Genomic DNA, 14,338 nt, shown 5'->3' on the forward strand with positions numbered 1-14,338 from the left:
CCGCTACATGCTACAGCGCCCCCTAGTGAGCCTTTGCAGAACAGGGCAGGCCAGAGACAGGAGACAGCCTCCTTTCCCATGGTTACAAGCTGGAAAGCAAAGAATAGAGAAGGGAGCAGAAGGCAGAAGGCAGCCAGGCTGGCAAACAAGCCCACATCTGCTTCCACCCTCTCACCATTAGCACTTTGCTCTTACAGGCAGGCATCTGCAGCTAGCACCCCAGTGGGACACCCAGCTCCCGTTATTGTGCCCTGAGTGCAAATCCCACCGTGTGCTTCCTGACACCTCCCCTAATCATCCCCCTGGATCCCACACAGAGGCTGTCAAACACCAACAGCAACTTCATGTTCACTTTCAAAATATTACTCCTTCAGCACGAACAGGCGGGCAGCCCCGGAAAAGGAAAGTGCTTTCTACTTTCCAAAGTCACTGTGCTCTAATGGACCCATAAATCCACATGTTAGCAAGTCCTCAAAGACCTGGGATTCCGTCCCCAGCCCCTCCTCCACCCCCATTCCGTCCGCTCAAATCATTAGCCCAGAATTGAACCTGAGTAACCAGATGAGCTCTTTTTATTTCTGTGCTAGTGCTTCACCCTGAAAAAGAAAGAAAGGCAGGCAGGCCAGCCATGACGTTTTGCTTTTTATGGGTCTCAATTTATCTGACATGCATATTTCTTAAAGCTTTCACTGCGGCTTCGCCTCACCAGCCGACAACGCCTCCATTACCGCTGAGCTATTTCTCATTCATTTTTGTGACTTTCCTTTCTTATTGCCACCCTTTCCAGACGATATCATTAAGGAGGCTGGAATTATTAAGCTCTTCATTCTCAACAGTTTCTCAAAGCATCCTAAAGCCACAGAGATCGTGATGAATGAGTTCAAATGCTTTCATTTTTTATAATTCCTAATGAAATTTCACCACAGCTAACTGCTGAGACAAGGGCTTGCTTCTGTGTTGCACACATATTTATTGCCAAAAGGCAACACCCATGTGCACTGTGACATGCCAGGTTCTAATGCCCGTCAGGTTTCTGTTACTATACCAAATACCTGAGATAAACAACTTATAAAGAGGAATGGTGTATTCAGACTTCTGGATTTTAGAGGTTCCAGATCATGATCAAGCAGACCCTTTTAGAGCTCTGGTGGAGTACCAGATGGCAACGGCAGGAAATGTATAGGAGCCAAAACTGCTCACCTCATGGCCAGGAAGTAAAAGAAAGAAAGAGACTAAGGTTCCCACAAGCCTCTTCAAAGGCACAACTCCAATAACTTGAAGACCTCCTCCTAAGTTCTACCTCTTAAAGGTTCCACCACCTTCCCCAAAACACTACACTGGGGACCAAGTCTTTAACACCTGGGCCCTTGGGATATATTCCAGATCCAAACCACAGTACCACTCTTCCAGGCAGAGGATGGCACCACCCAGCAAAATGACTTCTAAAAATGGCAATGCAAGAATCCTGTGTATCACGTCAATTGAATGTGCCAATTTATGGTATGATTATTATTATTTGTGTGTGTGGTACTGGGGAATGAATCCAGGGCATCCCCAAACCTTTTAATATTTTGAGACAGGGTCTTGCTAAATTGCTGAGCCTGGTTTTAAATTTCCAAACTTCCTGAATCAGCCTCCCAAGTCACTGGGATTACAGGTATGCATCACCATGCCCAGCTTCATTATCTGCATAAAGTTAGTCTCAGGGCTAGACTGGCTGCTTTGCTAGAGCAGAAGCCAGGTTATCTTCCTCTCTAGTGGCCTGCTCAGTACTATTCACCCTTTTCTGGCAAGGGAACCATGACTTTCTTCTGCTCTCACTTTATACAGATCTAATAGGGTAGACTCTGCCTACCCCCACTCCAAGAATGGCCATGTGGCTCAGGCCTACCTAACCAGATGGCTCATCTTTCTGGCCACGGGATTGGGTCAGAAGTGGACATGGACCAAATCAGATCCAAAAAAGCAGACAATTGGGACTAATATTGGGACTCCTGAGAGAAAAGCATGTCTTCTTTTGGCCTGAATCTTGGAGAATGTAGACATGCAACCTCCAAATGGTGATTGCTTGAGAATGAAAATGTAGAGAGCAACAGAATGGAGAGAAGATGGAGAGGGGCTGAGAAGCTTAAGCTCCCTGGATCAAGCAAAGCCTGAAGCCTCTACTTGTAAGTTTTTCAGTCAAATGAGCTGAAAGTTGTTATATCTTTTTAGCTTGCATTTTTCTGTTACTTGCAAGCAAATATAAGTTCCACGAGGGTATAAAAAAGATCAGTTTTGTTTGCCACCCTGTGTCTTATAACATCAAAGTGTTCACCACACAATAGAAGCTTAATGTTAATAAACAACTAATTTCCAGGCTTGGTGACACACACCTTCAATCCCAGCAACTCTGGAGGCTGAAGTAGGAAGACTGCAGTTTCAAGGCTAGCCTGAAAAACTTAGCAATACCCTGACTTAAAAGAAAAATAAAAATGGGCTGGGGGTGTAGCTCAGTGAGAGAACACCTCTGGGTTCAATCCTCAGCACAGCAATAGTAATTATCAATGAATTAAATGCCTTAAACAAGGGAAGCTGCCCCCTAGTATCCATGTCTAAGTAATGTAACAATCCAAAATACCAACAATCAATTGCCTATTTCACTATACTTATCGCCTAAGAACTTTGCAGACTGGAGACTCAAATGGTACCCTTGAGGACTCCTGGAGAGGGCAGTGCCAACCTCAGGAGGTGTAGCCACTTGCTCCACCCAGCCAGGAAGGAGGCATGGCAACTAAAACAGCTGTCCCCACAGCCCAGAGACACCTGGGTGTCTCCTAGAGAAACAGCCATCTCTCCACCCTCAAGGAGATATCTTACACTGAAAAGGAAAAGATCGGATCTCCCCATCCTGTTCCCGGCCCCCTGGGGTAGTTACTTAACTTCCAGAGCTTTAACACAGCTGGTGAATCAATCCCCTGATGGGATTAACTGAGTGGTAGCTGAAGATGGGTAAGGTGTGGCTGAAGAAGGTGGTCACTGGGGGCATGCCTTTGGGATATATATTTTGTATTTGGCAAGTGGAGTCTCTTTCTGCTTCCTGATCATCGTGTGAGCTGCTTCTCTCCACCAACACTCTTCCACCATGATGTCCAGCCTCATCTTAAGCCCTGAGAAATGGAGCTGGTGGTCCCTGGACTGAAGTAGGAAGACCTCTGAAACTGTGAGCCCTCAAATAAACTTTTCCTCTTCTACAGTTATTTTGGTCAGGTCTTTTAGTCTCAGCAGCAGAAAAAGCTGACTAAAACACTGACTGTCAACTTTGGGCAAGTGGCTTCACTTGTTTATGTCTTGGCTTCCTCATCAGTGAAATGGAGCTAAAGCTAATAGCAAGGATGCAGTAATGTTGTAAAAATGGAATAAGTTATGTAAGCACATATGTCAAGTGCTTAGAAGAGTGCCTGGCACACCGTAAGCACCGTGTGCATAATCAACAGCATCACTTCCTATTCCAAGGGTTGTGTGAGGAGTAATGAAATACATGCTCCTTCAGTATGTTTACTTAACATACTGCCAACACAAAGGAAAATTAGTCAAAACATAAAAAGCCAGCATGATCCCATAGGTAAGGTCAACCACCACACCTCACAGATAGGAGCCAGTACACACTTGAGGACAGGTATAGTCTAAGGTCCCCTACCCAGCCCCCACTGATCCACATGGTACCTCTGGGCACCAGCAGGTACACACAGCCCTGTACAGTGTACAGGGGTTGGAAGCAGAGAAGGCACTGGAATTCAGCTGAGAGGAAAGAGTATTGTATTGGGAATACCAATACAAGCTAGGCTTTCCTAAAGCCAAAAATAATTTCATTCTTCTTTGTTATTCCTTTTTGAGACTATCTAGCCAATGCACACTTTTAAAAATGAACCATATTCTTTTATGTCTTAATTTGACCACCTCAGCAAGAACTTAAGAAGAGACTGAGAATGTAATTCTGTGGTGCTTTTCTAGTACATGCAAGGCCGATTGGATCCCCAGCATTGCAAAAAAAAAAAAAAATCTTAAAAATAAAGTGCGTCAGCTGACCTACCTTTTTCTCCTTCAGAAAGTTTTTCGTTTGAGATAAGGGTTGGTGGAAAATTTCCTTTCCAAATTCTGCTCAGGAAAGGAAAATTAGTAAGTTCACTTGACATGCTAACTGGTCTTCCAAATGGCCTTTATGTTACACCTAATGGCTTTTCAAAAATATTCCAAGATGATTGTCATTCTTATAATGAAAGAAAAGTTGGACCTCTACTTTTTTTATTGGAAGACTGAATAAGTATCATATTCCTTTTGTGCATAGGCATTCAATGTCATCTTTTTTTTTTTTTATTTCTGAGTGACAGCACTAACTTAGGGAGTGCCTTCAAGGCATGAAGTACCATTGTACATGATTCAGCTCCTACTACTCATCCCCAAATACCACCATGTTTGTTAAGTGGAGGCATTTATTGAATGTCAGACATGTTCTAAACACTTTATAAATATTACTATATTTAATCCTAATAACACCACCAGGTTATTATTATTTTCCCCATCCTGGTTTCCTCAGCAATTCCTTGCCTAACATGGATTTTTGTGCCCATGCTCACACTCCCAAGGTCCTAGCACCCCTTCCTGGCTGCCACCTCTCAACAGAGTGATTCCAAAGCTTCACCATCATTTCCTCTTCTCCCACTGACCTTGGAAACCAAAGAGAGGGGACTGGACTGACTTGCTCTCCCTGTATTGTCCCCATAAACTCTAGCTTTTGAGAGTAAATCATAAGGAACAACAAGAACATTCCCAAATATTCCCTCAAACTAGATCAAGAGAACAGAGTCCCAGCTCTGCTTTGTAAGATGGAACAAGGAGGATTGAGGGTTAGGCTGTGCCTAAGAAATTCATAGTAAGGGATTTCAGTTTTTTCAAGAAGGCAGCCAGAATAGAGTAGGAGAAACAGAGTCAAGAAACTACATTGTGTCCCAGCTCCTATGATTACTGCTGGGCAAAGATGGGTCAGTTTTCAAGCTCTCTGGTCATCTGTAAAGGGCCAACCATGCCCAGCTCAAGGAGAAATTGACAACACCATGAGATGGTACATATCAAACCACTCTACATCTACGCTGCAGGACTACAGGGAAGCGGCATGCTGGAAGAGTGGCCAACAGTCAGCCTTGGTCAGCCAGTGCAGCCCCTTCCCTCTCTGTGTGGCTCAGAGAGGAGGCAACATCCCAATGCAAGCAGCTAGAGGGCCAATCTAAGACTCCATTACAGTGAGCTGCTCCCAGGACACAACCATTTCCACCTCACGGGGGCGGACTCCTGCAGAGTAACTGGTGAGTCTACCTATCATCCACAGGGACCCTGGGAAGGCCATTAGGAAAAGAATCACCACTACTCAATCTTTAGCTTCTGGACCAACAATGCCAACAGCAACAGAGGAGTAAGCAGGAGGAAGTCCAATGGTCGAAGAAACAAAGAATATACTAGTTCCTCAGCTCATGGACTAGCAGGGGCCCACTCTATGGCCAGTCCTGTAACATGGCCAATGTTTGTGACCACCTGGGACACTGGAATACACTGGAGTCTTGACAGGAAGGGCTTGCCCTCAGAAACACCCTGAATTACAGATACTCAAATACTCCCTCATCAGGGGAATGTTCAGTCCAACAAGAGTGCCCCATAGCTAGCTGAAACCATCAAGAGCTATTTCTTCTATTGTAGTGACATGTATCAATCTCTTCAGAACCTCATCCCTGAACCTTAGTTCTGTCTCTTTTTTAACAGTTCACTCTTCTCAAGACAGAGATCCAGAGATTGAGAGGTAGCAGCTCTACTCTTCCGCCTATTCTACCCACTAGTTTCTCTTTTCCAAGACAAACATGCCCCAAGTAATTCTTAATGACCATTGTGACTTGCATTCCTTCCCTTCCCTCAAACACATTTGGATGCACTGTGGCATAATGCAAGACAGCAATGAGCACAAGAGGTCTAAAGGTCCAGGGCCCCTTCTAGAACCCAGCTCTGTGACTTTCAGCATTACTTGCTCAATATGCTCTGAGGTCTCAGTGTGAAAAGGTTCCCCTTACACTTTGGAGCTCTTCCTTTGCACAGGAAAGCCACCCCTCAGTGTTGGGCTCCCTGAAGACTACACTGTCCTAGTGGATGGGGAGCATCTCTTCTCTGGGCCCTCACTTTGTGCTTATCAGAAAAGGCATCAAGCCAGTAATACCTCACCTGAGTGTACGTGGCCCCACATAATCCCATGGAAGGCCATGCTTGAGGCCCATTCTCAGCACACCTGAGCAAAATCCCTCAGGAATAATTTGCCAATGCCAACTACATCATCTAACACAGAGCCCTATTCTGTGCCAAGCACTATAGGCAAGCAGAAAGACAGCCGGGGGGGTAGTTGCCAAGACAATAAACCATGGACCATATTGCAACTCTTTTCTAGAAGTAAAGCTCAGGAAGAGAAATGAACTCTGAATGAGTCAATGTTCAGACAGAGGACAGTCTTAATAATTTTAGATACAGGTCAGAGCCCAAAAATAGATTTTCCCCAAAGCTAAGCATATATGCATTGGCATTTCTCAGGAATAGTTTTATATAATTGGAAGTCTCTTAACTCCTGAACATAACAATGAGCAAAGGAGAAACAAGAAATTGCTTTTTCACCACTCTTTTAACAGAGGAGACTTTGTCAGGAACACTGGGTCCCAGAAGAAATCAGTTCCCATCACTATCTCCCTATCTACCCCATGCTCTGAGCCCATTTCCCCACATTCTGCTTCCCAGCAGAGGGGATCTCTGATGGTTGAGCTCAGGCTCCAGGTGACATCAACACTTGTAGAAACTGGGCTCCTTAGAGGGGACAAAGGATTTTATATATATATATATTTTTTTTTTAAAGAGAGAGTGAGAGAGGAGAGAAAGAGAGAGAGAGAGAGAATTTTTTTTAATATTTATTTTTTAGTTTTTTTTCAGACACAACATCTTTGTTGGTATGTGGTGCTGAGGATAGAAACCGGGCCACACGCATGCCAGGCGAGCGCGCTACCACTTGAGCCACATCCCCAGCCCAAGGATTTTTGTTGACTCCTGCAAAGTGGACATAATAATGCTAGTTTCACAGTAGGGAACCAAAATACACATCCAAGGTCACATAGCTGTAGGTTCTAGAATAACTTTGTATCTTCAGGCCCCTCGTGCACATTGTGGTTTGGATCACAGAACACGTACAAATGTTTGAGGAAAGGAAGTAGAAGTCCCAGTAGTCATTTTTCACTTGCATCTAAAATCCAGCTAAATTAACTAGGAATGTTTTACCAAGAAAAGATTTATATTGGGATTGTGATAAATTGCATTATTGGCTCAAATTCTTCTTCTCTCCCTGTCTCCACATCCTTTGACATATGACTTCGAAGTTCCTCACAAGAGAAAGACAAAATATATTTTCCTGCCTCTCAACTCTGTGACATATTGTGGCCAACAGCATGAGGCAGAAGTGACAGTGTGCTGCTGCTAAGACTAGACTTTAAGATTGACTGACGTGCTGCGAATTGCTCGCTGGTATCTAGACTATTACCAGGAGTAGAGCATGCCTGATCCAGCCCAGGGGCCCCAGGAGGAGCTTGAGAGATACATGGAGCAGAGCCTCCCCAGCAAAGATGCCTAGACACGCCCAAGGGAGAGTAAAAACCCTGTCAACCTGCAGTAAAAACTCCCTGAACTGGGGCTGTGGCTCAGGAGTAGTGCACTTGCCTGGCATGTGTGAGGACTGGATTTGATTCTCGGCACCACATATAAATAAATAAAATAAAGATCTATCAACAACTAAAAAAATATATTTTTAAAAAAATCAATTTAAAAAAAAAATAAAAATTTGCCTGGTGCAGTCTGCCTGAGGAGTAGTGAGTTCCCAGTCTCTGAAGGATTAATACAGAAGGAGCCCAATCTCCTCCGACAGTGAATTCCTACATTGGGAGGGTGGTTGGAACATACTGATAACTGTTCCCAGGCTTTTGCTCTTCCAAGGACAATATATAAAAATAACTACTGTTTACTACCACCATCAATTCATAAAAGATCGGATGTTTTAACACTAAAACTGAAGAAAAGAGACAATCTTAGAATACAGCACAGTCGTTTCTAAGCAAAGACTCTTGGCCATCCTCCATATGTGAGCCTTTTTTCTTTCATTCTGTCACAGATCAATGAAGATTTGGTCACTAAACAGCTCCCTTCCCTGTATGAGCAAATTTCCAGAATGTTTTATGTAGGAAAAAGGGAGAACATGAAATCAGTTACATAAATTGTGATTTAAATCTTGGTTCTGTTTGTTCTATGACAACATAAAATTAGCTTTTTCTCCATCAAGGTAGAAAAAAAGCTAAAGACAAATTTGAGCACCTCCACTGCGCCTTCTCCATTGGCCACCACCAGCCTCGCTGAGCAATCAGTGCAGCTGTCAATCCCCTACTTCCACAGAAGGTTTGAGTTGCACTCTGCAGGCATCTGAGGTGCTGTGCTCTGCTCCCATGGCAATAATAGTGTGTGAGTTAAGAGGAAAGCGGTGATTCAAATGGAGTCTCCATGGGGGCTTCAGGAACACATGATGTGACAGAAGTGAGGGGCAGGGAATCCCTGGGACCAACTCCAGGGGCACATATCTCAGTCACTTATATTGACCACCTTCTCTCTGAGCCATAAGGAATCACTTAATAGATGCTACTGTCATACTCTACCACACTGTGGAAGCCAGGCTGGTTCTGGCTAATGAAATGTGTGCAGTAACGGCAGGTATCAGTTTCAGGTAGAAGCTCTAGGGTCACCGTATGGCTCACCAAGTCTTTTTTTTTTTTTCTTCTAATTTAACATGAAGCTATCAGAGTTTCCAACGGAGGTGGCTCCCTTGGTTTGAGGCCCAGATTAAAGTCTAAAATCAACCCCTGGGCCTGGGACTGTGGCTCAGCAGTAGTGCATTTGCCTGGCATGTGTGAGGCACTGGGTTCAATTCTCAGCACCATGTATAAATAAATAAAATAAAGGTCTATCGACAACTAAGAAAAAAATTTTAAAAGAAATCAACCCCTGATGGGCATGAGACATCGGTAAGAAATAAACCTTATTTGTGGTTGGACTGCAAATTGGTGCAACCACTATGGAAAGCAGTATGGAGATTCCTCAGAAAACTTGAAATGGAACCACCATTTGATCCAACTATCCCACTCCTCAGTTTATACCCAAAGGACTTAAAGTCAGCATGCTTCAGTAATGCAGGCATGTCAATGTTTATAGCAGCTCAATTCACAATAGCTAAACTATGGAGCCAACCTAGGTGTCCTTCAATAGATGAACGGATAAAGAAAATGTGGTATATCTACTCAATGGAATATTACTCAGCTTTAAAGAAGAGTGAAATTATGGCATTCGCCAGTAAATGGATGGAGTTGGAGAATATCATGCTAAGCGAAATAAACTAATCCCAAAAAACCAAAAGCTGAATATTTTCTCTAATATGCGGATGTTAATCACAATAAGGCTGGGGGTGGGGGCACTAGAGAAGAATAGTGTTATCTTAGATTAGGTAGAGGGAAGTGAAGGGAGGGAAGGGGGGCTGTGGGGATAGAAGAGGTAGTAGAATGAAACAGACATTATTACTGTATGTATATATGTGACTACATGACCAATATGATTCTACAACATGTACACTCAGAAAAATGAGAAATTACATCCCATCTATGTATGATATATCAAAGCACATAAATGCATTCTACTGTCATGTATAACTAATTAAAACAAATAAAAATCAATTAAAAAAACTTATTTAATGGAAGTCATTGAGATTTGGGGTGCATCTGTTACTTAGGTACAACCAAGCTGACCTACACATTGAGACCTATACAATGGTGATGCCATTAGCAGTACTGGAAAGCTCCACAATAGTGACACAAGAGGAAGACGGTGAGTTTGCCTTAGGTGTGTTTCTGCACCTGAGCCCTAGGCAGGTGGAAGGCAGGAGGAGGGGTAAAGACAGAGGTGCCTGTCCCCATGGAGCACATGGACAACTGGGAAGGCAAGACAACCCTTGCATGTGTGGCTCTGATTGTTCCTAGGCTCTGAGGGGACTCATGCACATAGCAGGCCCCATGTAGAGAAGCAAGGGCTATTCTTTGGAATTGGAAACCTGGGATCTAATCCCAGCTCCGACGCTTCATTCCCACCTTCAGCCATTCCCGTCATGGATACTTACTATACCAGGCACTAGGGGAACAGACAAGGCCCTGAGCCTGACAGACTCACATTCAGGTAGGAGAACAGAAAACAAGAAATAAGACAAATAACAATGGGGTGAACGCCTTTAAGGAACTAAGCAGGGCAAATTAAGGAAAACTGCTTCAGGTAACGAGTTCTCAGAAAAGAACTCTCTGAGGAGGGGACAGGTCAGAGGAAAAATAAAGATGTGTCAGCCATGCAAAGAACTGGGGAAAGAGTACTAACTCAAGCAGAGAAATCACAAGAGCAAAGGGCCGAGACAGAAAGAAGATGACTCAGTTGAGGAGCACAAAATAAGTTCAGAGCTTTGAGAAAAAATTCTGGCATGTGGAGATTGAGTAGGACCTGTCACCTGGGGACATGTGGGCCCCAGGATGGAGTTTGGTTTTCACTGCATGTTTGGAGAAAAGTAGGAGTGAGGGTACTGGCATGGGAGTGACAGGAACAAATTATATTTAAAAGATTTTCAGGATGTTATGTGGAGGATAAATCGTGGAGGCCCCCAGTGAAAGAGACAGACCAACAGGGCACCCCACAGCCTGGATGGGTGGCCACCACTTTTGTGACCTTCAGCAGTCCTTCTCAGCACTGCATCTCAGCTGTGTGTCTGTAGAGTGCCAGCTGCCTGCACCTCATAGTTCATACGCGCTTTGGGCTCCTGGAGGTGGGGATGAAGGTGCAGATGGCTCACCCATGCCCGCCCAGGCATGATTTCTTCTAAATGCCACAGCTGCCTCTCCTGGAGCCAGAAGCCACGTCCAGAGCTTGCCTGTGAGGGCCTCCTTCTGCCATCTGCCCGTCAACCCTGGAGATACCCCAGTCTCTAGTGCACATCATGACTCTGGGCTCATCTCTCCATCTGGAGAGAACTGAGAAGAGACAGAAGCTCGCCAGGAAGCAAGGAGGTAGTTCACAACATCAGAATAAATGCAGGGGAAATGCAGGCCAAGGGTGAGGCCAGTCAAGCTCCCGGGAGACTGGCAGACAGGAAACAGGCAGGTAAGGGTCAAATGGGTGATAATGGTAGCAGGGAGATCATTTCTATCCAGGGGAGCTCCCAGGCAAACCTGAGCTCAATGCTGGCTAGGAAGGGAAGGTTCAGAGAGCAAGGTCAAGATTCAGCTTCCCCAGAGGAACTAGATGGTCTCTGCCCAGCTGCTAGAGGGTGAGGCCACAGGCAGCCAAGAGGAGACATCCCAGCTGAGACCGTCCTGAATCAGCCAGCCCCATCTGGCCCTCTAGCTGCTCAGAGACACATGAGCAAGCTCAGCCAAGATCATCTGAGCCCAACCCAAACTAGAACTGCCACACTGATCCAGAAATTCATGAAAAAAAAACAATAAATGCTTATTTGCCTGAAGCTGCTGACTTCTGGGGCAATTTGCTTTGCAGCAATACTAACTGATACAGAGGGGACTGGTGGCTGGTAACCACTCCTATTTCCCTGTAGCCAGTCTGCTGAAGTCACAGTGCTGTTTCTTTGCTTGAAGTCACTACGTAAGCACATCACTGGAGTGGAGTCATGAGCAGTGAAATGTACTCTTGAACTTGACTTTCAAGTTCCTTGGCATGCCTTATGAAAACCTCTTCCTCTCTCTGTGCCTCAGTTTCTTATCAATAATGGAGGGATTGAATGACTTTCAATACCTAATCCTCTGTGTTTGGACAATTCTAACCTTTCTATCCAGCCATCTGTCATCTAATCAACATGGATTTTTTTCAGAGTTTCCAGTGTTAGGCTGTGGCCAGAATCCCAGGGTACAGGCTCAGACACAAAGCTGTGGGTCTTGCCCACCAGGATCTCTGTACCCACTGAGAACTCACTGCCTTGTAAGTATTGGGAAGATGCCTTAGAGGAGCCTTGATGGCCCAGGAGGTCACATGGTGACAGCAGTAGAAAGGACTCATGTTCACCCTTCCCAGCAGGTATAGCGGTCCAGCACCCCCAGGTGCCTCCAGGCTCCTAGACTCCTGCTGGAGCTGCTGGGGCCAGAACAGAGGTATCCTAGAGCCTAAAGACTTGGTTATAGCTGCCCTTCATGACCCATGCTCCAGCCAGAGAGTGGCAGATGTGTATTCACTCATCTTTTCTCAAGCCCAGAAAATGGCCCTACCATGGAACCAGGGAGCGATCGACTTGGTGTTCCTCTCGAAGCCAGCTCGGCGAGGCAGCTGCTCCTCCTTAAACCAGCGCACAATGACTTCTCTGGAGAGTGGACGCAGTGGGCGCTCCCAAGTCCTGCTGAGAAGACAGGGGGAAGTGGAAGAGTCAGGGAGGGATGGCGGAAGGAGGGAAGGGGAAGATAGGGAATAGGAAGAAGTGAGAGGGAGGAGGAAGGGGGTGGAATGAAAAAGGAAGGGAGGGAGAAGGGGAAGAGGGGACACTGAGCATGAATAAGCACAATACCCACATTCATGCCATGAAGAGGCTTCAACAAGTCCAGGTACTTGAAGGCACTTTGCAGATTATTATGTAGCAGCTATTATTGTTTTTCCCCAAAGGACACTGTTAACACTTGCTGCAAATAATACCACACAGGTGAGAGTAGAAAGAGAATAAGAGATAACCAAAGCAGGGGAAAGCCTCATCCTTCCCTGGCATAGGCCAGGACACAAGCATCAGCATCAGTGAATAAGGATCCTAGCAGAGCAGGAGCAAATTTATTAATGTGGGAGTGTCCTCTACCCACCACTAAAGTGAGTTCTGATTTTTTACCTCCCATGCGTTCCCTCTGCCCTGCCCTGTCCCTGAGGGGACACCTGCTTTTGCCATCTAGCTCCTATGCTTTTGTGAACAGAATCAAGAAAATGCACAGAAAGAGACCAAAGAACATTAATTTGCCCTGGAAATGCTGAGACTCTCCACCCAGGAAATAAAGAACATAAGGGAGAGGAGAGAGAGGGGAAGGGAACAAAACTTCACCATGGCCAGGAGATCAGTGAGGGATGGAAGATGGAGGGAGAGATGAAGAAGAAGCAGCAGGTGAAGATCTGAGTGATAAATTGGACACTTTTCATATTTTCTCACAAAAAAGTGAGGATTTCCATTGCTTTTGTTTCTGAATGGTGGTTCTTGAATGCACAGAAATTGGGCCACATAAGACCCCTGTCGTATCTGAGTTATAATAAAATAAAGCACATTGGGAGTTAGAGAGCACATGCCAGGTAACAGGCCAAGCACCGTACAACTGTTTGCTGAATAAATATGTAGTAAGACCACCCTGTGTTAATTTTTGCTATGAAAACACAAGTCCTGAAGAACAAAGCCTTGGCCCACCTTGGACATACTTAGCCTCTTCACTGTATGGTAGGAACCTGGTAAATTCTTATTTTTGTCACTACTGTCTACCTACTCGTTGTGGCATTGGTTTCCTTTTTTAAAACAAACAACTTTATATTTTCTTTGTACCAACATTTTGACGCTGAGCACAGTACCTCCTTTCAAGCCTCAGAATAGACCTACTTACATACACATGTATATGCAAACACACACACACACACACACACACACACACACACACACACTGAACACTGTAGAGTTCAGAAAAGATTCTAGAAGAAAGACAAAGGATGAAGTTACATTTCACAGCTTGTAGCCAGTGTGTCTGTCCAGGCTCTGCTTCTCCACCTCTCCACCCCGGAGCCAGTCCTGCTCTCTACTCTGTCCTCCCATGGGAAGGTCCCCTCCTTCTCAGTACCCTCCGGTGCCATTCCTCTCAACTAAGCAACACAGGGCAGTCCAGCCTCTTCCTCTACATTTGTATTCCCCCCCAAATAACTGTGTCAGAGGAAAGAATCCTTAGTCTCTAGGACTCTGTCTCCTTAGAAGGTAATAGGAAGGTTAAAAATAACAGCAAAAAAGAAAAAAATGCACTCCCTCTTGTCCTTCTGTTTCTAAGCAGTAAAAATGAATTGTTTCTACATAGAGTTTTGATTTTTATTTATGTTTTTTGTAGTGCTGGGGATTGAACCCAACGCCTTGCATGTGCTAAATGCATGCTCTACCAGCCCTTTTACATTTACATCTAAGCTACATTCCCAGCCCTTTTTTTTT

At 44.9% G+C, this 14,338-nt stretch overlaps 1 protein-coding gene across 4 annotated transcripts in view; it reads right to left on the reverse strand.

The window, feature by feature from the left end:
- Sh2d4b (SH2 domain containing 4B) overlaps nucleotides 1–14,338 on the reverse strand; it is a 99,617-nt gene that overhangs the window by 17,798 nt on the left and 67,481 nt on the right. For 3 of the 4 annotated variants that reach the window (XM_078039023.1, XM_078039039.1, XM_078039018.1), the window contains one exon: nucleotides 12,399–12,526. In XM_078039023.1, the coding sequence (XP_077895149.1) occupies nucleotides 12,399–12,526 (128 nt within the window). The remainder of the gene's footprint in view (nucleotides 1–12,398; nucleotides 12,527–14,338) is intronic. The other variant, XM_021735436.3, reaches the window with a different exon arrangement.

Source organism: Ictidomys tridecemlineatus, chromosome 1, assembly GCF_052094955.1.
Source record: "Ictidomys tridecemlineatus isolate mIctTri1 chromosome 1, mIctTri1.hap1, whole genome shotgun sequence".
Lineage (NCBI taxonomy): Eukaryota > Metazoa > Chordata > Mammalia > Rodentia > Sciuridae > Ictidomys > Ictidomys tridecemlineatus.